This window comes from Rhinatrema bivittatum, chromosome 13 (genome assembly GCF_901001135.1).
Source record: "Rhinatrema bivittatum chromosome 13, aRhiBiv1.1, whole genome shotgun sequence".
Lineage (NCBI taxonomy): Eukaryota > Metazoa > Chordata > Amphibia > Gymnophiona > Rhinatrematidae > Rhinatrema > Rhinatrema bivittatum.
In genome coordinates, this window is record NC_042627.1 from 46,893,462 (window position 1) to 46,921,397 (window position 27,936).

Sequence of the window (27,936 nt, forward strand, 5' to 3'; positions counted from 1 at the left end):
GCCAAGGAACCTGTTGCCCAGACAAGGCGTCCAGGTCCAGACAGGGTAAGTAGTCATGAGCGTGTGACATCATCATCGGGGTGACTGCCTGACTCTCGCCAGAATGCACAGAATTGTGCACATAAATGTGTACGCATGCCCTAAGTATCTCTTAGCCAGGTCCTAATAATGCGCACGTCAGAGTGTGCAAGAGTGGCTCCTTGCCACGCAGTAAGTGTCTGAAGCCTAGGAGTCTGGGAAGGCAGCTCAATTCTAACATGTAGTTTCATTAACCCACCTAATAGTGGGGCTTCCGCTCCCAGTGGGATCAGTTTACTCAGCTGTTGACTGCCAAGCTGCAGTTTTCATAAGAAATAAAGCAGGAACCATGCTGGTATCTAGACCCCATCATCATTTGGGAAGGAGCAGTGCTCCAGCTGATTCCTGACCAAGTAACATTGGCAACAGATGCCTCCACAAAGGGTTGGGGGTCCACACAAGCCTTTTTTTAACTCAAAGCACTTGGTCATTAGTGGAAAGACCATTTCAGATCATTTTCAGATCTTGGAATTGCAAGAGGTCAGATGTGCTTTGACAACATTTACGCATCTTCCCCAAAGGAGGATCATTCTTATTCAAACAGACAACCAGGTAGCCATGTTCTGTGTGAACAGACAAGGCAGCACAGGGTCATAGAGTGTATGCCAGGAAGCAATAAAAATATGGGACTGGGCATGCAAACATCAAGCTGTCCTGCAAGCAACCTACTTTCCAGGTTTCTCTAACACATTGGATGTCTCAGCAGAGTTTTTTGAGTGCACAAATGGTCCCTGTAGCAATCAACTGCAGACACTATTTAGTCTATGGGGACTTCAAACACTTGAATTCTTCACATAAGAGAAAAACAAAAAATTAGATTTTGCTTCATATTTCCCAGCAAACACGGATATGCTCAGGACACTTTCTGCTTAACCGGAATGCAGATCTCACGTATGCTTTCCCACCAATCCCACTGATAGCCAGAATGGTGCAAAAAGTGCTCAAAAATTGGGCCTGTCTAATTCTTGTTGCTTCAGCATGGCCCAGACAAGTATGGCTTGAGTATCTGGTAATACTATCCAGTAGCCCTTTGATTCATCTTGGGGCAGAGCCATCATTATTAACTCAAGAAGAGGGATGTCTGTATCAGCCAAACCTTCCCTCCCTCAACTTGACAACCTGGAGGCCGAGCCCTTGCTGATCATCAGATTCTCTTTACCCAAAGACGTTTGAGGATATAATATTGTCTGCCAGGAAGCCATTCATTAGGAGAGTTTGTGGATTTAAATGGAACTGTTCTCCACATGATGTTATCAAAGTTCCTTAGACCTATTTGCATGCAAAGCAAAAGAACTATTTACGGTACTTGCTCTCCCTTTCTTCCATCGGTCATAGTATCTCATCAGTGAGAGTATATCTCTGTGTCATAGCAGCCTACCATATTCAAATTGAGGACAGGCCAATCTTCGTATCCATTGGTATCCAAGTTCATGAATGTTTTGTGGCATACTAAACTTCCAGTTGTAAAACCACCTGTTCCATGGGACCTGAATGTGGTTCTCGCACAACTAATGAAGCAATCCTTTGAATCATTGGATTCTGCTTTTCTCAGATTTCTTACTTGGAAAGTATTATTTCTTGTGGCAATCATGACAGCCAGGACAGTCAGTGAGCCCCAGCCCCACTACTCTCCGTACATGCAATTCTTCCATAATAGAATGGTCTGCTATTCCCACCAAAACGTACTAACTAAACTGTCATCTTTCCGTATTAATCAAGCCATTGTGCTACCTACGATCTTTTTGAGGCCACATGCACATGAAGGTGAAAATGTTCTTCCTTCATTAGACTGCAAAAGAACTTTGGCTTATTACAGGAAAAGAACTCAGTCACATTGTCAGGCCTCACAACTGTTTATCTCTTATGATCCTAATTGACTGGGCATATCAGTTGCCAAACATACATTGTCCCATCTGCATTGCACATTGTTATGCACTTTCAGGCTACAGATTATAGATTTGATCAAGGCTCATCAAGTTAGAGCTATGGCTGCATCAGTAGCTCATCTGTGAGCTGTACTTCTCTGCTTCGAAGGAGGGGGGTGGGGGGCTGAAAGGAAAGAGAAATTTGAATTCGGGGACAACCAATATGAACCATGACATTTCTAGTCTGGGGTACTGATGCTCATACATTAAGGAAAAAAACCAGGACAACTTCTATGGCCAAGTCCATAAGCAAAGCACATCAAACAAAACTGACTGATACATTAGGGTAACCTGCATGGCGTGGCAGATATTATCATGAGAAGCTTGCTGGACAGACTAGATGGCCCATTGATCCTTTTCTGCCATCGTTTCTCTGTTTCAGTGTAACACATCTGCAAAGCTGCAGCTTGGTCATTAGTGCACACCTTTACATCTCATTACTGTTTTGACAGCCTTTTAAGAGTGACAGTAAATTTGGACAAGCTATTTATCCAGTAGTCTACTCTCCATACTGAGGTACATGTTGCTTTTTAAGTAAATGCTCCATTGTAACCCTCAGCTTAGGACTCCCCATTTGTTATGACTAATTCAGCCCTGTTTTTTGATGGAGAAAGCAAGTTTACTTTACCGTAAATGGTGTTCTCCATAGACAGGATAAGTTAGCCGTGCTACATATTTGCCCGCTTTTTTGCAGACTCGACTACATAGTTAGATTTAGCTCTAAAACCGATTTGAGAGGACTCGAGGCAACGACTACTGGGAATTCCTGCACATGCTCAATAGAGCAAAGCTCTATAAGTTTGGAGTGAAGGGTTCGTTTGGTGCCGTCAGATGACGTCACCCACATATGGCTAATTCATCCTGCTGTTTACGGAGAATTTTTACGGTAAGAAAACTTGCTTTCTCTAAACAATGATCCCAAATCTTTAAATAGATAGATTAAAGTATCAAATACTTTAATAAGTTATGCATCTCTTTAAAGAAATTTCTGTAAATGTATTCCACAAGGCTTGACCCAAAACTGCCTAGAATATTTTTAAATTTTCTTTATTGAATTTGTCACATAAACAAACTTGTCTAAAAGCCAGACAAAAACTGTCAAATTTTAATCTACAACATAACACTAATAAAATGTCTCCATGATCTATAAATACTGCTACTGTTTTTCGGTTATAAGCAAATGTTGATCATTATTTCACAGGTAAATAAGTATGTATTTTGAATCTTAATTTTTTAGAGCTATGGTATTTATAACATCTAGGTTCCTTACTTAAGGAACATAGGTATTTTTTTCTCCCTATATGAAAATCCTGCCCCTTCCCCCACTGAGGTCCTAAAAATAAATGGGTGAGCAGGTAGCCAGACTTAAGTTGGGGGAGAAAATTAAGTGCCTAACACTAGGGAGAGGAGTATTGGGGGGGGGGGGGGGGGAAGGAATCAGGATTTTGTGTTTTGGGGGGGGGGGGGGGGCTGGGTTGAATTCACCAAATTTAGGTGGCTTTTTTCAGCCAATCCCGTGTGGCCTAAATGTAGGTGGCCACATTTTGGCTGCCTAGATGAAGCATGCAGCCTTGTCTGAAAATTCGCCTGATTGTCTATTACTTCTGCGTTTATCAACATTAAATAGCTTTGTTTTTTGTATATATTCTCTAACTATATTATTGTGATCATGGCTTTTTATTTAATGCAGATAACTTACCTAGGGTCAACCATGGTTCATCACCAAGAGGGATGCCAAATGGTGCACCCAAAAGAGGTACTGCACAGTGATTTTGTAATTAAGGAAATAATATAACTTTCATTTGTTTAATGCTTGCTGAAGTCTGATATTTTGTATTACAGGTGCAGTTTCTACATTCAAGCCTACAAGTCAACAGTATAAGACTGCTACCTTGACCCAAGGTGCTGTGGCAGTTTCACCAGTATATCAACCAGCATCCAGACCCACTACTAGTTCAGTAGTTCAACCTGTACCCAGACCTGTCAGTGTTTCAGGATCTACCCAGTCACTGCAAAGACCTATTCCTAGTTGTATACTGACACAACAAATGTCTAGAACTAATTCTGGTATATCGCAGCCAGTGTGCAGACCTGTGACAATTCCAGTAACAGCACAACCAGTGTCAAGAAATATTTCAGTTCCTGTAATGGCTCAACCAGTGTCTCGGCCAGTGGCTACAGTCACAGCACAACCAATTATGTTAAATCAGGTAATGTCTTTTATTAAATAAAATATAATAGTACTCTAGGGAAAAATATATTCATAACTGTTTAAAAAATGTTAAATGTAAAAACGTTTTTATATCACAAAGGTACACATGCCACTTTATTTCTAGTAGATTTACTCTTGAATCTTTTTAAACTTTTGTATAAAGAACAATATTGCTAAAATTCAGTTTCTAAAAACAAATTTTAAGGTTTTGTGTTAAAGATGGCACATCTTTTTTGCATGTCTTTCTGTGGGCTGTTAGCATGCATTCCACTCTGTCGCACCTTTCGGAGCCTGATAGTAACATTGGCATTTTGAGACCTGGAGCCTATACAAAACAAAAAGGCAAGAAATAAGGCCCAGTGTGTGACTGAAATGAGGTCTCCCAGGAAATAGCATGGTCACTGGTGAATAAAAAAGAAAATTATATTTAAAACTTAAAAAAAAAATAAAAAAAATTGACAATTTCAAAGGTAACTTTTATGACTGTTCAAGATATCACTGAAACAATTCTAAAAGGATATTTTTTTAAAGCAATTAACAGTTGTGTGCGTGTATGCTGTTAGTATTAAAATAGCAAACAATTTTTGAACTTTCACTGGATGTTGGGGAACTGCAAGTTGATAAGTTGTCCATAAAAGGATAAATAAATATGTACTATTGTTTTATTTGTATTTTCCTTATTGGTCTACTAAAGTAGTCTAGACACGTGGGTTTATACCCCCCCCACAGGCAGGTAGAGACAATGATTTCTTTTCCAGTGACCTCATTACTGCTATTAAAACTGGAGCAGCACAAAAATCTGCCAGTATTCTGTCTGCAGCAGATGGTAAGACAAGTACTAGACTGGTGCTTCATGGTGGTCCCTGGTCAACTGTTTTTTGTTTTTGTTTTTTTTCTGGGTGGGCTCTCTGATGCCTTTTCCTTGGTTGAGCCCTTAGATAGAGAAGGGACCGGAAAGAACTTCTGATTAGGTCTGCTTCTCTTGATTTTTTTAACTCTTCCCACCCCCTGATCCCCACCACTGATCATTGCCTCTGCTCCCCTCAGTGAGTTTTCCACAGAAGCCTAAGGCAGCAAGGATAAAGCTACCACTCTTGAGGGGGAGCTGTTGTACAGCCATGACTTGCTTGTTACTGTGATGCGTGAACCTGCAGTACCTCCAGAGAGTAAGAGGTGGCCAGGAGAATCCCGACAGTTTGGCAGGGGGAGGCTCTAGAGGTTTCGGCAGCCTGGGGAGGCCAGCGCGGAAGCCTTAGGGTTACATGGGGGGGGCGCGGAGAAGCAAGTTAAAGCCATGTGAGCTCTGCAGTGATTTTTCTTGGAGGGAGAGAAGAGCATTGACAGATCATGGCCACCCATATGGAGGGTACAGGGACCAATGTATCTCAAGTAATTTAGATTTCAACTACCCTTTCTGTAATTCAGCCTTTGAGGTGTTAACAGCTGATTTTTCCATGTTTGAGAAAGTTAAGGAGAGAGGAAGCAGCTGTTTCAGTGGCTTTGGGAGATCCTGCTCTGAGAATCTGTCTTCCATTTTGTATTTTCTGTCTGGTTCTCCACATAGAGTCCTTTTTGAAGGGGTTCTCGTGGGGCTGCTGGACCACTAGAGGACCCTCATGCTTCATGTACTCAACTCCAAGAAGACCTTTCAGCAGATATACTGTGGACTATGCAATAGGTGCTTTGTGTTATGCAGAAGTAATGGTGGGGCAAGGGTCTCTGATCCCCCCCAGGCTTGCTGTGGCTCCCAGTTTATTTCAGTGGGGCAGCTTTGTCCCCAAGCGCCCTAGGGTTTCTTGGGATGTATTGGGTTTGGCACACAGAATTGTGCCTACCTGGATTTTCCTCTAAGCTCAGTGGCGACTCAGAGGAAGAAGAGACTGAGAGTTCTTTGGAAGCGGGGGAGTTGACGATAGAAGAATCCTCCATGTTCAAGCTGTTTAGAAAAGAGGAGTTTGTTTTGCGCATTGTGCAGGTGGTATCTTCTCCACATGTCAGACTACAGAATTGAGAAGGGACCTGGAAGGGGATCCTACCCTTGAGGGAGTAGGGCCTTCTAAGGCATTCCCTCTTCATAAAGTGCTTAAGTGCATGGTACTTGCAGAGTGGCAATCTCTTGAAGGGGACCTTAAGGGGAGTAAATTGATGAACAAGCTTTAGCTTCCTATAGTAAAGGAAAGAGTTTATTTAGGATCCCAAAGTTGGCCTCCTTGATGTCTGCTATGACCTGTAACTATTATTGTGGAAGGGGGTTATAGCCTGCGTAGGATAGAAAGATATGCATCCCTTTTGAAGCAGACTTTCCTGTCAGCCTCCATAGTGTTGGCTTGTAGATTGCTGAGGCTAAAAAATTGGGCAGTAGATATAGCATCCAAAGCCTAGCGTTGCAAGCTTCCATTTAAATGAAAGTTATTGCTCAGGGATGACTTGGAGAAGTTGGTGAAACATCTGGGGGAGTCCAAGCCCCAGAGGCTCCCAGAGGATGGTTCTTGTTCAAATTCCCAAAGGACATTGCTGATTTAGAGAATCCAAGAGTTTTTATCTGGGAGACAATCCTTGGCCCTGTTGAATAGGTTTTGGGAGAGGAAGCAATCCTTTTGGGGGACAAAGAGACCTAGGTCTGAATCCTCTGTGGTAATCCAGATGAATGGTCACCTACTGCAGTTTTACCAGGAATGGGCCTATAGTACATTTGATCAGTGGGTTCTGCAGAAAGGTTTTCTCTAGTATTTACCATTTCCCCTTCTGATGCTTTCATGGTGTCACCTTGTGAGTCAGTCCAAGGAAGTAACCCGTAAAAGCTAGCCTGGAAGACTGGATAAGGGTGCTAGCGAGCCTGAAGGCCACATAATCCCTTTGTGTCCCTGCCCTCGGTGAGAAATTTTGACTAGATAGCTTTTTGTATTAAGTCTTTTTCTAAAAATGTGAGCAACTTGGAATCCCTAATATGAGCAGAATTTGGTAAGGGGTTTCTCTGTGATTGTGCTTCTCCTTTAAATAAGAACAAGCAGAAGATCTCTTGGGGGGCCTTTCTGTAGTGTCTCAGCTTGCCTTGTCTGTTGGCCTTAGCTGTGACAGATCTAGAAGAACAGAAACTAGTGAGACTGTTTTTTTGAAATATCTATTAATAGAATGGAGCTAGCGAGAGCCCTGAGTCGCAGGAAGATTTAATGAGAATCTGCAGCAAATTTAAACGTGGTGAGAGATGATGGCGAGAGAGCTATGGTTTGCAGGACCAGCACAGCTGCCATGCTTCCAGCTATATAACTAATTGAAACAACAATGGACACTCACCAGAGGCTCGATTGGTAGGCTGTGACCATATAGATGTAAGTTTTTCGTTTCTGACATTTTTTGCAGGATGCCATTTTATTCTGGGATACTTGAGAGAGACTAAAACCTTTTTGCACCATTTTCTCGGGGGCTGTAATGAATGGCTGAGCAGCTAATTTGCATAATCACCATGGTCCACAATTTAGATTATGAGCACATTTATTTCATCTCAATTTTTCCTCCTGTTGCTGTCTGTCTTTTTTTTTTTTTTTTCTTTCTCTGAGGAAGCCCACATAATCAGTTTCCCATGTAATGTGCATTTCAAACCGTCCCATAGAAAGACCTCATTCATCTCTCATTATCATTAACATCAACAATATGACCAAGGACGGTTTCTACAAACTACAGATTCTAAAGAAACTAAGACCTCTTCTACACCACTCTGACTTCCGTACAGTCCTCCAAGCTACCTTATTTACAAGACTACTGCAATTCTCTACTCTTAGGCCTTCCAGCATCATCAATCAAACCCCTTCAAATGCTGCAAAATGCGGCAGCAAGAGTCCTAACCAACTCGCGCAGAGCTGACCACATCACCCCAATACTTAAAGATCTCCATTGGCTCCCTATCGCATCTAGAATTCTTCACAAGACCCTCACCATTATCCATAAAACCCTGCACAATAATAATGTACAATGGCTCAATGATACCCTTCAATTCCGTACTTCCAGCAGACCAACCAGAACTGCTTACAATGGATCCTTAGCTACTCCCACTTCCAATCTACCACAACTCAGTTCGACAAAAAAAGTGCTATATCTTTAGCTGGTCAAACCATATGGAATTCCATGCCTCCTGATCTCCAACAAGAGCACTGTACGGTCACTTTAAAAAAAACAAAAAACTAAAGACCTGGCTATTTGAACAAGCCTGTACCTGAAATACCCGCACCCTGCCATTCCGCATCTCCAATCTACCTCAACCTTAGTACCCCCCTACAATCTCCTCCACCCTGATGCCCACTATCCACAACCCCGGTTTACAAATCCCTGTCTCTGGAGTACAATATTTGTATTATATTTTTTATAACATAATATATTCTATTATATTTTATTTTATATTAACTGTTACTCTTGGCTGCTTCTCTAGGCAACCATTTGTTTGAAAAAAAAAAAAATCTCGTTCTATGTTTCTGTAACTCTTTACTATCTTCCCTACAGTCCAAGTTCGCGTGTGTCCTGTTTATTGTAACTTTATGCTTCTTGGTTCATTTGATTTACCCCTGTTGTCTGTAAACCGATGTGATATTGCTATGAACGTCGGTATATAAAAGTGTTTAAATAAATAAAGTGAAGATAGTCCTGAATCTCTTGCTTAATTTTTTGAGATATTGATTTGTCTCTTAGCAAAGTATCATTTAGTCTCCAAAATGTTTGTGGCTTGAAAAGAGTAAAATTTAGAAAGTCAGCCCATATAAGTGCATGGTCAGACCACCCCCGTGGATTTATACCAGCCCCAACAAGTTTATCTACCAACAATGCTGAACAAAACAGCATGTCTATATGCGAGTATGAGTCATTTGGTATAGAATAAAAAGAGTAATCCCTGGTAGCTGGGGAATAATATTCTCCAACTATCCACTTAGTTAACTGGTTCAATTGATAGAAACATTTTTCTCTTTTGTGTAGTGTGCCCCACCCCCCAGAAGTAGGGAGCCTTTCCCATATTTCACCATCTGATCTTTAAGTATATCATAAAATTGACCTTGCTTTTGATTAGGGGCAGAAATATTTATAAAAAAGAGCTCCACCCCATCTACAAAAGCATGAAGGATTATGGTATATATGTGCCTTCTTTGTATCTACGTCTACAATATTAACGTTGGTGGAAGAATGAATAAGGATTCCCACCCCTTATTATTCTCTGATGCCAAAAAAATCTGTGGGTAACTTATGCCTGATCAGGTGCTCATCCTGTTTCCTAAGATGAGTTTCTTGTAGGAAAGCTACATCTGCCTTCTGTCATAGTAACTCTTTGAATAGGAGCTTCCGCTTATAGGGTATGTTTAAACCTTGAACATTCATAGATATTCTTTTAGAAGCCATCATAGAGTAAAATCTGTGCTCTCCATCGGTCAGCATTGAGCTTAAAAATCATATACCACCTTCTTGCTACTCTTGCAGCAAACCTGGGCCCGTTATCCTCTATAATGCTTCCTTCCTCCACTCCCCCTAAAGCCCTTCTTCCAAATTACCATCTCTAAATGAGAGAGAATCCTAAGGCGGAATAACACTACCCTCCAGACGTTACATCCCTCATATAGTAGATCGAACCTAACAATCTTCTAATAGATTCAAAATTTAAAAAAAAATCTTCAAACAGAAGATAATCTCAGCAATTTTAACAACTATACTCATAGATCTTCACTGGCTCCCAGTTTCCTATCGTTTCATCTACAAAACACTCACCATGATACATAAAACTCTACACAACCAGAACATGCACTGGTTAAATGACTCCATACAGTTATACACCCCTAACAGACCAACCAGATCATCCTGCAGAGGCACTCTTTACACTCCTTTACCTAAACTGTCCCACCTTAATACCACAAAAGAACGTGCTCTATCCATTGCAGGTCCTTCATCCTGGAATGCCATGCCTCCTGATATCTGACTAGAACCGTGCACCCAGAAATTTAAGAAAAAACTCAACTCAAAACCTGGCTGATCAAACAAGCCTACCCTTAACCTTTAGACCTCGCTCTCAATCCTGTTTTGAGACCCAATCCTGTATTTTCACACACAATTGTTTACTCCAGTTCCATTGTTTTAGCCCGATCCACTGTTTTTGCAACATTGCATTTGATTTCTATGTCCTCTTTGTCATATTAATGCTTTTACCCTAGTTCTTCTAAATCCTCTAATTACTCAATTCTCTTGTTACATTATTATAATTACCATACTATGTTACCACTATGTTACCATTATTATAGTTCCATGTAAGTCGTCTTCCTGTTACTATTGTTCTATGTAAACCGGCATGATGTACCTATGAATGTCGGCCAATAAAAAACTGTAAATAAATAAATAAACTTAAAGCCCTTATCTGGAGGAGAAATAACTTTGTCAGTGACCCCGAAGGAAATAACAGTCCACACTGCACCAAGTCCATTGCTCAGCTGCCAGGAATGCTCCCTTTAATGGATCAAAAGAAGCAGTCCATGTCTCAGGTTTTAGTCGCCTTTTTTCCAGAGGAACCTCTCTGTCAGCAAGAAAAAGCTTGCCTAGTTTTAGGGATATCCGAAGAGTTTTTAGTATCATCATGTAATAAATTTGTGATATCCATACTAGTTCTCTGTAATGCTTGGAGAGCATCCTCTGGATTTAACTCTATAATTAGACCCTCCGATCGTGAATAGTAGGCCAAAGGGGGGAAGATCTAATGATATTTCACATTCTCTTTCCGAATCTCCCCTCTTCCACAGTGTGGCTGGAGCTAAATTAGTGTAAAGTGAAACCTTTTGGCCTTCCCACATCAGACTCTCACTCTAGCAATATTCAGAATTTTCTCTTTGACTTGAAAATCTTTCAAGCATGCCTCAATATCTCGGAGGAGATTCCCTTTTTTTGGGCCCAAGGCTCAGTGAGCTCATTTCATATTGATAGTGGAATCCTCCACCTCCGTAGCAGTGTCCCCAAGCAGAATATACTTACAAAGACGTTGGATCCCCAAGATGGCATCATCATATTGTGTCCTCCAGCAAGCTCTGATTCTTATGTTTCTCCTTGATCTGTTCTCAGGTTTGTCGAAGATCTCTGATTATCAATAAGAATGACAGTGAAGCTTTTTATTTCCGTAATGAGCAAATTGCAATCGTTCATCTTCTGTGCTGCCTCATCCACACGATTTCCCAGCTCAGTAGTTTCAACCTTCATTTCTGCCATCATTGCATTATTTAGTTTTCATCAAATTAAGCCTTTCCTTCAGTCCCAAAACCAGCCTTGCAACTAAGATTGAGTGGTTGTTTGAGCAGATGCTTCATTTTCCCCCCCCAGTCTTGCTGTCTGGTTCAGAATTGGAGGAGGCCTGATCTCTTGTGGCCTGAGTCTGACTCACATGTTTTCCTGAAGTACTTCCTGCTTCAAAAATTGCTTAATTTCAGTCACTTTTTGGCGAGTGGCCATAGTGGAGATATGTATCAGGGCTCGGGCTGATATAGTAAGCTTAAAAGTAATTGAATGTATATTTGAGTGCAGTATATAAAAAGCATCAAGGCTGAGCGATTGCTTTACACTGCCATCATGGACAGTGACATCACTTCCTCTAATGTGAGATTTTTAGGTGTTCTGAGCAGGATGGAGTAGAAAACCTAACAGTAATAGAGATATTTCAGTTGGTGGTAGGATTTGAGTCATGTTTTGATTTGAAATTTGATAGAGTACAGTACATTGCTTAATAGGGAAGGGGGCTATAAGAAATGATCCTCCTAGACCTAGAGTGGTATGTTTCTACCTGTTCCATCACAAGGAAATATTGATGAATAAAGCCAGGCTTAAAGAACATTTTATATACAAGTGCGCCGCTATAAAAATCTTTGTGGACTTGATCCAAAATACCTTGCTTAAAAGAGAAAATGAAACCCCTTAAGACATGACTTCAATCTTAGGCTGTCTGGTTTCGATGGAATTTCCCTTTTTCGTTACATTTCAGTGTAGACAACTGGAAATTCCACTTTTCCCACCCACAAGAATGTTTTCATAATTTGAATAAACTCACAGAAGGAAAACACAGTGAAGATTCTCAGTCTACAGAGAGAAGTGAGTGCTAATAGAAGGACATTTAGCAAGGAAGGGGTTTACTTCATGAAGCTCTAGACAGCAAGGGAAGGAAACTGAAGATCATGGCATGGAATTTTTGTCCCACGGGACTGATATTTAAATCTGGTGTCTATTCTCTTGTGCTTAGTTCCTTGGATGCTGTTCAAAAGTAGAAGATTACTTCTGTTTTAAAGGGTTTGAAAGAAGATTTCTGTTCCCTGTTTTACTTTGATAGTTTTTTGGTGGGATTTGAGGAATCTGTTAGATGCATATAAGCATTATTCTTGTTGTAGTTTGTGGGAGGAAGGAGGAGTGATTTGAAAGGGATAATCCCAGTAGGAAAGGAGCATAATTCCTATTAACCAGAAAATTTTGTTTTTTTTTATGTTGGCTAAATGCTCAGTCTTGCGTATGACTTATAAAGCTGGTTTAACAAAGTTTGGGAGATGTTGGGATATGCTTGAAGGAGTTGTGTTACTAAAGTTTTTTTTTTTCCTAGAAACCTTGGAGGTATTCTAATCTGGAAGCAAGAGATATTCCCACAATATAGAAAATGTATTTGACTCCCTCAAAAGCAGATGTTGTGTTGTTTCCTAAAATGGGTCTCTTGAAGAAACATAAGTTTCAATTGTCCAAGAGGTTAAAAAAAAGAAGTTCGAGTGGTGAACTTTCTCAAGACACGGAGCGGGGAAATCACTTCTGAAAATCAGCCTATTATAAAAATCCTCAATGCTTCTGAAACAATCTACCATCTGGAGGAAGTTGATGTCTTCTCGGAGGGGATACAAGGAAGAGTGTTGGATGAAAAGGACAAGATGCTGTTGAATGCCAAGATCTGTGCCCTAGAAATAAAGTAAAAGATGCAATAAAATTGTTGAATTTAGGGAAAAATCTGGATGCATATGAACTAATCATGCCCTTTCTATAGATGCTCTCTGACTATATTGTCTTCTAAACTTGCAGATATTTTCAGTGAAATGGAGGAGTAGCCTAGTGGTTAGAGCAGTGGGTTGCAACCCAGGAAAACCAGGGTTCAAATCCCACTGCTATTGCTTGTGACCTTGAGCAAGTCACTTCACCTTCCATTGCCTCAGGTACAAACTTAGATTTTGAGCTCTCTGAGAAATAACTAGAGTACTTGAATGAAATCTGCTTTGAAATGTCTGAAAGGCTAAATATAAATAAATAAAATAATAAGAACATAAGATAATGCCATACTGGGTCACACCAAGGGTCTATTAAGTCCAGTATCCTGTTCCCAACAGTCACAAGTACCCAAACATTAAATAGATTCCATGTTACTAAGGCTGTCAACAACCAGTGGCTATTGTCTTGATTAATAACAGTTTATGGATTTCTCCAGGAACTTATCTAAATCTTTTTTTAAACCCAGCTACACTAACTACCTTAACCACATCCTCTGCAAATGAATTCTAAAGCTTATTGTGTGTTGAATGAAATAATTTTTTCCTATTTGTTTTAAATGTGCTACTTGCTAACTTAATGGCATGAACCTTAGGCCTTGTATGATCCGAAAGATTAAATAACCGATTAACATTTACCTATCCATATCTTTTCATGATTTTGTAGACTTCAACCGCATACTGTTGAATGCCAAGATCTGTGCCCTAGAAATAAAGTAAAAGATGCAATAAAATTGTTAAATTTAGGGAAAAATCTGGATGCATATGAACTAATCATGCCCTCAACCGTCTCTTCTCCAAGCTGAACATACTTTAACTGTTTGGCAATCCACTCTTCTCCGGCTCTATCAACCATTAAGACAAATACTCTTCCAATAAATGTCTACTTGATGTTCCCATTGTACGCTTGGCCAGATTAGATCTCACGAAACATCGAGCCTTCTCGATTGCTGGACCCTCATTATGGAACTCCCTCCCTGATAACCTCCGATTACCATCCACCTCCACAGAATTTAAGATGCAACTAAAAACTTATCTATTCACGCTTGCATACAAACAATTGTACTTTTCCTTTCTATTACCCTATCCTAGATTCTTATTCTTATTCTGATTTTTTTTTTTAGACTTCATTTCTTTTAGTTTTACAGTTACAAGTATGTTTTTATTTTTTATTATGTGTTTGATTTGTAAACCACTTAGGTCTACCCACCTTGAATAAGCGGAATTTAAAAGTTTAAAAATAAGTAAAATAAATAAATAACCTCGTAAGCTTTTCCTCATAGAGGAACCAATCCATATCCTTTATCATTTTGATCACCCTTCTCTGTACTTTCTCCAGTGCAACTAGATCTTTTTTTGAGATGCGACAATCAGAATTGCACACAGTATTCAAGGTGCGGTCTCACTAAGGAGCTATACAGAGGCATTATGACATTTGCGGTTCCCTTCCTAATAATTCCTAACATTCAGTTTGCTTTTTTGACCACTATAGCACACTGAGCTGATAATTTCAAGGTTATAACTGTGATGCCCAGATCTTTTTCCTCAGTGGCAACTCCTCATATGGAACCTAACATCGTGGAACTACAGCATGGGTTATTTTTCTATATATGCATCACCTTGCACTTCTCCACATTATATTTCATCTGCCATATGGGATGCCCTATCTTCTAGTCTCGCAAGGTGGTTCTGTGATTTATCACGGTCCACTTGTGATTTAACTACTCTGAATAGCTTTGTGTCACCTGCAGATTTGATCATCTCACTAGTCTTACATCTTTCCAGATTATTTATAAATAAATTTAAAGCACTGGTCCAAGTACAGATCCCCGAGACACTCCATTGTTTAGCTTTTTCAACTGTGAAAACAGACCATTTAGTTCTACTCTCCGTTTCCTGTCTTATAACCAGTTTGTAATCCACAAAAAGGCATCTCCTCCTATCCCATGACTTTTTAGTTTTCTTAGAAGCCTCTCATGAGGGACTTTGTCAAACGCCTTCTGAAAATACAAATACACGACATCTACCGGTTCACCTTTATCCACATGTTTATTCACCCCTTAAAAAAATGTAGCAGATTTGTGAGGCAAGACTTCTCTTGGGTAAATCCATGCAGGTTGAGTCCCGTTAAACCATGTCTATCTAAATGTTTTGTGATTTTATTCTTTATACTAGTCCATGATTATTCCCAGCACTGAAGTCAGGCTCCCTGGTCTATAATTTCCTGGATCACCTCTGGAGCCCTTTTAAAATATCAGTTACATTGACCACCTTCCAGTTTTCAGGTACAATGGATGATTTTAATGATAGGTTACAAATTACTTGTAATAGGTCTGAAATTTCATTTTTGAGTTCTTTCAGAACCTTGAGATATATACCATTTAGTTCAGGTGATTTCTACTCTGTCTGGCTTACTACATCTTCCAGGTTCACCGCAATTTTTTTCACTTCAGCTGAATTGTCACCCTTAAAAAAAAAAAAAAAAAATTGTTTCTGGAACTGGTATCTCCCGAACATTTTTCTCAGTAAACACTGAAGCAAAGAATTAATTTTGTCTTTCCACGATGGCCTTACCGTACCTAAGAGCCCCTTTAACCCCTCGATCATCTAATAGTCCAGTCTACTTCCTCGCAGGCTTCCTGCTTCAGATATATTTTTAAAAGATTGTATTATGAGTTTTTGCCTCTATGGCCAACTTGTTTTCAAATTCTCTTTTAGCCTGTCTTATCAATGTTTTACATTTAACTTGCCAGTACTTATACTTTATCATATTTTCTTCAAATGGTTGCTTCTTCCAATTTTTGAAGGAAGATCTTTTGGCTAAAATAGCCTCTTTCAACTTACCTTTTAACCATACCAGCCTGTGCTTCTTAGATATTTTTTTTAACAATGCCCATGCCTGTGGTACACTCAACCTTTGTAGTTGCACTTTTTTAAAAACTATTTTCCTCATTTTATCAAAGTTTCCCTTTTAAAAGTTTAGTGCTAGAGCTGTGGATTTACTTATTGTCCCCCTTCCAGTCATTAATTCAAACTTGATCATGTTATGATCACTGTTGCTAAGCAGCCCCATCACCATTACCTTTTTCACCAAATCCTGCACTCCAATAAGAATTAGATCTAAAATAGCTCCTTCTCTTGTCTTTCCTGAACCAATTGCTCCATAAAACTGTCCTTTATTCCAACCAGAAACTTTCTCTCTCTCTAGCATGTCCTGATGTTACATTTATGCAGTCCATTTTGAGGTAATTGAAATCTTTCATTATTACTGCACTACCAATTTGGTTAGCTTCCTTAATTTCTCTTAGCATTTTATCATCCATCTTATCATTTTGGCCAGGTGGACTGTAGTATACTCCTATCGCTTTACTTTTCCCTGACACACATGAGATTTCTACCCAGAAAGATTCTATTGTGCATTTAGTCTCTTGCAGGATCTTTATCCTGTTGGATTCTGTGCCATCCCGAACATAAAGCATCACCCCACCAAATTGCTTCTCCCTATCTTTGTGATATAATTTGTCCCCTGGTATAGCACAATCCAATTGGTTATTCTCCTTCCACCATGTCTTTGAGATGCCAGTTAAGTCTATCTCATTTACTGCTCTACACTCTTTCACCCATCTTCTTAAAAATCTGGCATTGGCATACAGACATTTCAAAGTAGGTTTTTTGTTTGTATTAACATCCTGCTTTTTAGTTGACAGGGATAATTTTGAATTTTTTAGCTCAGGTGATTCTTTACTTATAAGCACATTGGCTACTTTTGCTTTTATTAGAACTTCTCTGTTGGGATTCCTATCTCTCCTGCTTCATTAATAGTCTACAAAGATAACTCAGTCTGAACCATGTGCTGCTGAGTGACTGTTGGCTTTCCCCTTTGTTCTAGTTTAAAAGTTGCTTTATCTCCTTTGAAATTTAGCACCAGCAGCCTGATTCCACCCTGGTTAAGGTGGAGCCAGTCCCTTTGGAAACAACTCCCCTTTCCCCAAAAGCTTCCCCAATTCCGTACAAAACTGAATCCTTCTTTCTTGCACTATTGTCTCATCAATGCATTGAGACTCCGGAGCTCTGCCTGCCTCTGGGGACCTGCGCATGGAACAGGGAGCATTTCAGAGAATGCTACCCTGAAGGTTCTGGATTTCGGCTTTCTACCTAAAAGCCTGAAGTTGGCTTCTAGAACCCCCCTTCCATGTTTTCCTATGTCGTTGGTGCCCACATGTACCATGACAGCTGGCTCCTCCCCTGCACTGTCTTAAATCCTATGTAGGTGACGCTTGAGGTCCGCCACCTTCGCACCTGGCAGGCATGTTACCAGGCAATCCTCACGTCCACCAGCCACCCAGCTAATCTACATTCTTAATCGAATCACTAGCTATGATGGATGAACTAACCCTTTCCTCTTGGGAGTAGCCTTGGGGGGAGACATTCTCTGTGCGAAAGGGCAATGCATCACCTAGAGAGCAAGTCCTTGCTACAGGTTCACTTCCTGCTGTACCAGGATGATGATCTCCAACCAGGAGACCTTCCTCCTCCAGGGCAGCCAGACAAGTCCTGTTGGAGGAACCATTTCCTAAATCGATGCAGCTGTCTAACATTTTAGTTATTCCTAAAGGAGGCAAAGATCTGATGAAGTGTGCATGCTATAGACTGATCTCACTACATCATAATGATGTAAGAATCTTAGCAAAGATTCTAGCAAATCATCTCAAAAACATTATATTTTTTAATACACCATGATCAAACTGGCTTTATTGTTAACAGATAAGGTGGGGATAACATTTGTGAAAACTATCAGCTTGATTTAATGGAGTTAATGGTTGCCCAGAAGATAGTAGCTTTAGGTCCCTCGATGTGGAGAAGGTATTTGACCAGGTGGAGTTGGATAACCCAATCTACATTTTGACAAAATGTGGTTTTAGAAATCATTTTTAATGTGGATTAAATGTCTGTATTCCCTTCCTGAGGCACAAGTTCAAGTTAATGGCCTTCTTTCCAAACATTTTGCTTTAAAGAAACATATATTCACCAGGGCTGTCAGTTGTCTCCCCTTCTTTTTGCTCTTTGGAAAGTTTTGCAGCTAAAATCTGAGCTAGCACAGATGTTGAAGGGTTTTATTCTGAGCATAGGGAAGAGCAGAAAATAGCTTTGTTTTGAAGATATTATGTTACATGTTTGAGAGCGTGCCTTGTCCTTAGAAACTATTAAGTCCTTTATTCGAGCATTAGACATTTCTCAAGTTATAAACTAAGTGTTCCTATTACAGAAATACTGGAATTGAATGTAAGTACTGAAGGCAAGTAGCTGTATGGACTGTGTGTCCTGTCCACGTGAGCCCCTCTTGCCGTGATGCAGTCCTGTAGGTAGAGTCCCATAGCTAGTGGCAAGTGAGTGAGTCTTGGCATGGGCCAGACCATGATTGAGTCCAAATGGTTATACAAAGACCAGGCTGCGGCACAAGCCAGGCAAGGGCAAGGCTGAGGATGAAATGGAGCTGAAGATTGGAGTGGAGCCACAGGTGAAGACTGAAGCAAAGCTGAAGGCTGAGAAGGCAGGAACCAGGCTGGAGGGCTAGAGTAAAACAGAAAACTAGAACCAGGAGGAGCAGGAACCAGGAGGCCTTTTTGCTGAGGCAATGAATCCATGTCCAGGCAAGTTAAGTAGTCTTGAATGTGTGACATTATCAGGGCAGGTACCTGACTTTCCACCAATGTGTGCCCTAAGCAGCTCTTCATCAGGTCCTAGTATCATACATGTCAGAGCATCCAATGGCTGCTTCCTGCCACACAGTGAACAGCTATCACCGAGGAGTCTGGGAAGGCGGCTTGATTCTAACAGTATCCCCTCCTCAAGCCTCTTCTCTTCAGCTTCTCAGGAGATGAAGGGACTATTTTACCAACTGGGGGCTCGGGGAACCATACTCTGGATCCAGAGATTCTTTGGTTTCGAGACTGGACTAAAAAAACATTCAAAACAGAAGAATTGACTGAAGAAAAGGACAAGGACTGAGACTGGTCCTGAACAACAGAGAAGGGTTCTTTGGCAGGAGGACAACACAGTTCAGAATTCATGTAGGAACAGGATGTACAGTGAAGCGGCAAAACAACACTTCAGACGAGGTGGTTTGAAGTGAAGAGGTCAGACAAAAATGAAATGATACTATGTTCTCGGCAGGATGGACAACATTGATCAGTCTGTAAGAAATTCCACTCAATAGATGGTTGATGAAGACTCAGCCAGGGTAGTCAAAGTAAAAATGGGCTGGATACTTTAGATAGTACATAGAATTGAATGTTCTGTTGGTGAGACCCAATCTGCATTGTGGTGGGCAAGGAAGCTGAAGTCACATGGCCAGGTAGGGGGTTCTCCGTTGACGGACGAAATGACACAAGGTGGTTAAAGCTGGTAGTAGGGCAACCACATTGATGTAGCAGTGATTCTTGAATAAAGTTGCCCCGGCACTGGAATCTACTAAAGCTTTGGTCTAAACTGAGTGTTTTCTATAGGTAAGACACACCGGAAATGTTTAGTAGCGGAGAAGAAGCAGGATGGTGCAAGGCTGCCTTCCCGGCGAGACTTCTCCTCCATAATTATAGAATTTTCCTGTTTCCGGGGGCACTGATGGACAAAATGATCTTGTGCGGCAAAGAAGAGACAAAGATTTTGTGATCTTTGCCTTTGTTTCTCATCAAGTGAAAGTCGTGTATTACCCAAATGCATGGGTTCTTCAAAGGGAGCCATCTTTGGTGGTTCCAGGATGGGTTGCGAAAGATTCAGAGGTCTGGGTACCACGAGCGTTCTTTTCACGAGCCTTTTCCTGGAATCTCGGGTCAGTATGAATAGTCAAAGCAATGAGTGCTTCAAAGGATGGAGGAAGGTTCTGGGCTGTAAGTTCATCCTGTATTCTTTCAGATAATCCCTGACAAAAAATGGTGCTTTGGCTATTTTTGCCCCAACTGAGCTTGGAAGCTAAGGTACTGAATTCTACCGCATATTTGCCAACAAAATGAATTCCCTGATGAATGTAAAGGAGCTCTGTGGCAAAGGATGTGACACACCCAGGTTGCTTAAAAATCAGACGGAATTGCTGAATGAAATTGTCCAGATTCCTGAGAAGCAAATCATCTTGTTCCCACAAGGGAGAGGCCCAAGCGAGAGTTGGACTGTCCAACAAGGAGAGTATGTACATGATATTAACACGGTCAAAGTAAAAAAACAAGCCAGCTGTAATTGAAATTGCATCTTGCATATGTTAAGGAATCTGCATGCTTTAGGATCACACACATAACTTGGAGGCGGCGGTAGTTGAATCAAGGACTCACCAGTCTGGATAGGTGCCGGTGCAGCGTTTGCCAGAACTGGAACTGAGACTGAAGCTAGATGTTGAACTTGTATTACGTCTAAATGCTGTGACAAGGTCCGTAATGAGTCTTTTACTTGATCGAGTTGCTGCTGGGCCTATTGCATGAATTGGTACAGGAGGCCACCGAATTCTGTTTTTTGCTCTGCAACTTGGTGATCAAGGCAGCAATGGCTCTTCACGGGGATGAGTTCACTGAGCTCATGGCCTCAGCAAACTATAAGGAATGTGTATGCATGAGCCCCTTTTGCTGTGACGCGGCCTCGTAGGTAGAGTCCTGAGACCCAAGCCAGTGGTGGATGATCGAGTTTTGGCATGGGCCAGACTCACAGAATCCAAAAGTCTATGCAAAAGCTGGGCAAGGCTGAGGCTGAAGCAGAGCTGAAGACTGCAGCAGAGCCACAGGCAAAGATATTTGAAGCATAGCTAAAGGCTGAGAAGACAGCACTAGGTTGGAGCTGAAGGCAGTCACGAGGCTGGAGGGCTTGAGCAAGATAGAAAAATGGAACCAGGAGACCTTCTTGCTGAGGCAACAAATCCAAGTCCAGGCAGGCTAAGTAGTTTTGAGCGTGTGTGACACAATCATCAAGGCGGGTACCCATCTGTCCTGCCAACGTGTGCCAAATCAATGCTCACTGATGAGCACACATGCCCTAAGCATCTCTTTGCTGGGTCAGAGTCTCAAACGCATCAGAGCATTCAGTGGCAGTTCCCTGCTGCATGGTTAATGTCTGCTGCCAAGGAGTCTGGGAAGGTGGCTGGATTCTGACAGAAGCAATACTTCAAAAGTACCCTTTTCAGTGGTCTAAGGAAATCATTAAATATTTAGGGGTATATATTTCCAACAATCTAGCCAAATGATATTCTTTAAACTTTGTTCTCCTTTTGAAAACCCTGACTCAAGATTTGGCAGCATGGTCTCCTTACTTCATTTCCTGGTTAGGCAGAGTGGCATTCATTTAAACTAATGTTTTACTGAGGGTGTTTTTTGTTTTGTTTTGTTTTGTTTTTACTTAGATATGTTGCCCATCCACATTCCAAAAACCTTTTTCACAAAATGTAACTCCGCGCTAACTAAATTATTATGTAGGGAGAGGGGGAAGCAGCAGAGAATCCCCAGGAAACTGGTGTTGTCTTCCAAAGACTCGGGAGGTTTGGGTCTTCCAGATTTTCAGCTTTATCAAAAGGCGATATATTTGAAGAGTATACTCACTTGGTATGCGAGACCAGAAGACAAGCAGTGTGTTATGCTAGAGGTTACATGATTTAAAAAGCAAGACTAGTTATTATCCCCTTGGTAGTCACTTAATATGGATAAAAGTTTTAGACTGCACTCTTGTTAGTCCCATCTTGGAAACATGGAAGAGATTGTTAAAGACCAAGCATGTTTCTCCATTCCCCTCCTGACTCTCGTCTTTGTGGGATAACCCAGATTTCCCAGGTGAGTTTTAGTTGTTATTTCTCAAAGTGGAAAGACTTAGCTCTCAACAGAAAGGACAGATGGTTAGTTAGAATGAATTCTTAACCATTTCTCAATTGACTTGTATAAGAAGAGGAGCCTCCATTCTCATAGGTCTCTTGATCAAACTCTCTATTAAAGATTTATATAACAGAAAACTCACTGCCTTTGAAAAAAAGGCACTTAATCCTTACCAAAGTAAATTATCTTATTTCCAAGTTGTATCAGCTTCTGCTGTCTTCAGAAACAGATGCACTCAATGATTAAAATAAAGTGGAAAGAAAATACTGGCAGGATATTACAACGGGGGATTGGGAAGCTATTTTTTCTTTAACGTTTTCTTTAACGTGTACCTAGCTCCTGCTTTTGGCTGTTTAAAAGTAATTTAATCTAACTTTAATCTGTATTTCCCCAATATCATTTTATTTCTCTCTGTTTAGAATCTGTTCTTGTGGTGGACAGGATTATTGTTTTCCATTAGACATTGCTGAATTCTCCTATTGTGTTTCTGTGTGTAGCTGAATAATCTTACAAAACATTCTCTAATAGATAATCTTATTTATGCTGGTTCTTACTATTTCTGGGGTGTTGTAGTATTATTTTGCTAGTTGTTATTTTTGAAGTCCCTGTGTGTTTTTAAGAGGGGCACAGGACTCTACCTACTAGACTCTTTGGGTGTGATATAATCGGTTGCTCAGAAAGTAGTAATCAAGCCAAGCACTACTAAGTCCAGTTACACATAATATTTTAGCACACTGTACCTGGCTCCAGCTCTGCTTACCTGGTTTCTGTTTTTGGCTAAGTTTAAAAGTCTAATTTAATCTAACTTTACTCTGTATTTTCCTAATATAATTTGCTTTCTCTCTGCTGTTTAGTCCCTCCCACCCCTAGAGTGTTTCCTTCTTAAATATTTCTTCCAAGGACCTAGGATAATGGAATAATATAGGCCTGAAGTACCAATCTCTTATCTAGCTTATTAGTCTCTATTGGCAAAATGTCCTTTATTCAATGTAACAATTGTGGTGCTTATATCCCAAGGCCTATCATTTGGAGAATTAAGAGTTGTCTAATTTGCCTTCAGTTGTCTGCCATGAAGAAGGAGCTAATGCATCTGAAGGAGATATTATGCAAGATTCAAATAACCTCCCCTTCCTTGCAGGATCTTGTATATCTCTCCCAACTCTCAGAAACCAGGTATAAATGGTTTGCAGTGGGCTCTGGTAGAACAAGATCTGTGACTGACACCCAGTTTCCCCAATGCATCCTGAATATCCACACCCACTCCCACAGAGAAGCTAGACATCCAGGATTCAGAATCCCAGAAAAAAGTGGATTACAGTGGGCTCTAGCAAAATAAGGCCTGTGACAAAGAGGTACCCACGCTCCCTGCTGGTACCCTTATATAATGCATTTTCTGTATTGGAAAATGAAGTCCAAATAACAGAATATGAAATGTCGTCTGAAAGGGATGTAGTTACCCAATGCACCCAGAAACCCATCATGATTAAATGTCCTAAAAGAAAGCTACAGGAGAGAGATCTTGGGGTAATAGTGGCTGGAGATCTGAAGATGGGGAAACAATGTGACAAGACAATAGCGAAAGCCAGAAGAATGCTGGGCTGCATAGAGAGAGGAATAATCAATAAGAAAAAGGAGGTGATAATGCCCTTGTTCAGGTCCTTGGTGAGGCCTCATTTGGAGTACTATGTTCAGTTCTGGAGTCCGTATCTGAAGGGGGGATAAAGACAAAGATGGAGGCGGTCCAGAGAAGAGAGACCAAAATAGTGTGGGGTCTGCAGCAGAAGACTTATGAAGAGAAGCTGAAGAATGTGCATATGTATACCCTGGAAGGGAGGAGGTGCAGGGAGATATGATACAGACCTTCAGATAAATGAAAGATTTTAATGATGCACAATAGTCAAACCTTTTCCACTGGAAAGAAATCAGTAGAACTAGGGGTCACGAAATGAAACTTAAGGGAGGAGGTCTCAGAACCAATGTTGAGACATATTTCTTCACGAAGAGGGTAGTGGATGCCTGGAATGCTCTTCTGGAGGAGGTGGTGAAGATAAAAACAGTGAAAGAATTCAAAGGGACATATGGGATAAACACTGGATCTCTAAAAACTAGAGGATGGAAATGAAAAAAAGAATGCATGGGGTAACTTGTTGGTGTGGTGGTTACTACCCTTAACCAATAAGCCTACATACTGTTAATGCAACTCCATAGTTACTCTCTGCTTCAATGGCGGGAAAAAGGGAATTATTAGAAAGTGAATGGTGAATAAAACGGAAAATGTCATAATGCCTCTGTATCGCTCCATGGTGAGACCGCACCTTGAATATTGTGTACAGTTCTGGTCACCCCATCTCAAAAAAGATATAATTGCGATGGAGAAGGTACAGAGAAGGGCGACCAAAATGATAAGGGGAATGGAACAGCTCCCCTATGAGGAAAGACTAAAGAGGTTAGGACTTTTCAGCTTGGAGAAGAGACGGCTGAGGGGGGATATGACAGAGGTGTTTAAAATCATGAGAGGTCTAGAACGGGTAGATGTGAATCGTTTTTTTACTCTTTCGGATAATAGAAAGACTAGGGGGCACGCCATGAAGTTAGCATGTGGCACATTTAAAACTAATTGAAGAAAGTTCTTTTTCACTCAACGCACAATTAAACTCTGGAATTTGTTGCCAGAAGATGTGGTTAGTGCAGTTAGTATAGCTGTGTTTAAAAAAGGATTGGATAAGTTCTTGGAGGAGAAGTCCATTACCTGCTATTAATTAAGTTGACTTAGGTAATAACCACTGCTATTACTAGCAACGGTAACATGGAATAGACTTAGTTTTGGGTACTTGCCAGGTTCTTATGGCCTGGATTGGCCACTGTTGGAAACAGGATGCTGGGCTTGATGGACCCTTGGTCTGACCCAGTATGGCATGTTCTTATGTTCTTATGAGATGCAGGGCTAGATAGGGCTGGCTTTGAGTCATAGGATCATCAAGGAGGTGGCTGGAGCAGGAGAAAGTGTGGCTCTCTGAGGGACCCCTGTTGGTGAGAAGGCTGCCTAACAGCCAGAATCGTAACACTTTATAAGTTTTAAAGATGCACTTGAATTCCTCAAGTGTCTAATTCCCACACAGCCTCTCCTATGACCATTTGAAATTATACAGGTTTGACCTAATACCTGGTGTGGGTTTAAGAATACATGTATTTTCTTTTCATTCCAGCTTTAAACCTCTGATTCAATGTGCTGATCCTCTTTATTTTTTTTATTGGTGGTTTTTAAATTATGTTTGCCTGATATTTGTATTTTTGCATTTTGATTCTATATTACACTGACTATTCACTATAATTTGAATTCGGATATGCTTCATGACTGTCTGCCATTTCTTTGATATCAGATACTTTGTTTTGCTTGGGGTTAAAAGCTGGATTTAGTCTATGAAGGCCCTGGACATTTTCTTCATCTGTACATGGCATGAAAAAAACAATTGGTTTGTTTTAGACATTTTATATACTGTTGTTCCATGTATAGATCACAACAGTTTGATGAAGCAAGAGGGTAGGCTATCTAAAAAAGCTGTTTGAGCAACAAAATGGATTAGACGCCAAAGAAAAGTCCAAGTTTGAGCTTTATTTGAATGGAGACTTAATTATACACACATGCCCGACTCAGGCCGAGTTTCGCCCCACTCCAGGGGCTGCCTCAGGGGCTAAAAAATAAATAAATAAACACTGTAAACATGATAGGACATACATGAAATGTGACATTAAAATATTCAAATATAGGAGTGTTAAAAAATGGAGAATTAAAACAAGGTACCACATAAAAACAAAAAATCATACACTTGAAATAAAATCATAACATAAAAAGGCATAGTTAATTCAAAGTCAGAGTACAGTAGCAAAACATATTTTTACCTGTATATGGTCAATCAATATGTATATGAGTGAACACTCTTTAGATTTACTGCACCAAAAATCTATTGAGTTGGTGGTCTGTAATTAATAATAAACAGAAATAACATGTCAACATGCAGTAAATGAAAAGTGAATAAGGGAAAGATATATAATTAAAAAAAGATATGTTTAAAAATCTAAAGTGTTCACTCATATACATATTGATTCACCATATACAGGTAAAAATGTTTTGCTACTGTACTCTTTGACTTTGAATTAACTGTGCCTTTTTATGTTATGATTTTATTTCAAGTGTTTATGATTTTTTGTTTTTATGTGGTACCTTGTTTTAATTCTCCATTTTTTAACACTCCTATATTTGAATATTTTAATGTCACATTTCATGTATGTCCTATCATGTTTACAGTGTTTATTTATTTTTTAGCCCCTGAGGCAGCCCCCGAGTGGGGCGAAACTCGGCCTGAGTCGGGCATATGTTTGTTTATTTATTTTATTTATTTATTTAACATTTTTTTATATACCGACAACCGTTTGCACATCGTATCGGTGTACAATGAAACTCAAAACAGGTAGGCAGAGTCTTTACATGGAACATTAACTATAAAATTTGAATTAAAAAGGTATAACTGGAAGATTTACAGGAAACAAAATGGTAGGCAGGGCAATTCCTAGAACAGTAGCTATAAAATTAGAGATAAAGGTATTTAAAAAAAAATACAGAAAATACAGGTTTTCTCACAGGACAAGCAGGATGGTTGTCCTCACAAATGGGTGACATCGAGGATGGAGCCCACCACGGAAAACTTCTGTCAAAGTTTAAACAGAACTTTGACTGGCCCCTACTGGGCATGCCCAGCAAGGCACTGACCCTGCAGCCAGCAGGGGTCTCCCTTCAGTCTTCTTTTTTCCGCGCAGCAGTTGCCACGCGGTGAAAGGAGCTCTCTTACCACGTTCCTGACAGGAATTCGGTATTTTTCTATCCGAAGAAAATTTGCCCCTCAGGGGTCTCCCTTCGACAAATTTTTCTCACTTTCGCGGAAACCGGTAAGTTTTTTCCCTTTTTTAATCGGCGGCCGTCGATTTTGGCCCTTGAGGCCTGTGGGAACTTACTGAGCCCGCGCCTAAATTTGGCCTTAAGCCATGGCGACGGGGTTCCGTCGATGTCCGGATTGTACCCGGACTATGTCCATCACTGACCCCCATAGGGTTTGTGTTTTATGTTTGGGTAGTGAGCATGATGTCCTGACTTGCACCAAATGTGCCTTAATGACACCTAAGGGTCGCAAGGCCAGGATGGAGAAGATGGGGCTCCTCTTCCATGCACCCACCCCAACGCCATCGATAGCATCGACGTCATCGGAACCGGCACCGTCGAAGTTGCACCACCATCGCCAACCCGCCGGTGACCGTCCACCATCGATGACTTCTCGGCCGTCGACTCCTGTCCCCTCCCCGGATGACCGAGGAGATCGGAAGGATAAGCATCGCCATCGACGGCACAAGTCTCGGCCCGTCGAGGATCCGCAACCATCGACCTCTGAACAGGCCGAGCCACCGAAGAAAAAGCCTCGGTCGGACCTGGCACCGTCCACGTCTCGTTCGCAGGCACCGAGGAAACCCTCACCCTCCCGGGGTGCGGGGGCCGTGATCCCACCGGTTACGGTGGTCCCTCCGGCCCTGCCTCAGCCTCCCTCTCCCGTCGAGCCGGGTATGCTTACCCCTGGTCTCCGGGCAGAACTGGACCGGCTGGTCCAGGAGGCCATCGAGAATGCGATGCGAAGATTCCAGCCTCCACCGGCACCGCCTCCGGCACCGATTCCGGCACCGCCTCAGGCACCGACCTCAGCACCGACTCTGCCACCGAGGATGGAACCGACCACCGAGCCTATAGTGGAAGCGTTGGCACCGATACTAAATCGTATGGAGGCACTTATGCGCGCCCTTCCATCGGTGATTTCATTAGC

General features: G+C 41.1%; 1 protein-coding gene across 4 annotated transcripts in view; it reads left to right on the forward strand.

Moving 5' to 3' along the window:
• ZNF280D (zinc finger protein 280D) overlaps positions 1-27,936 on the forward strand; it is a 570,468-nt gene that overhangs the window by 112,130 nt on the left and 430,402 nt on the right. For all 4 annotated transcript variants that reach the window (XR_003852490.1, XM_029575754.1, XM_029575752.1 and 1 more), the window contains 2 exons: positions 3,694-3,759; positions 3,846-4,213. Coding sequence is in view for 3 of the 4 variants with exons in the window: in XM_029575754.1 (XP_029431614.1) it covers positions 3,694-3,759; positions 3,846-4,213 (434 nt within the window). In the remaining variant the exon portion in view is untranslated. The remainder of the gene's footprint in view (positions 1-3,693; positions 3,760-3,845; positions 4,214-27,936) is intronic.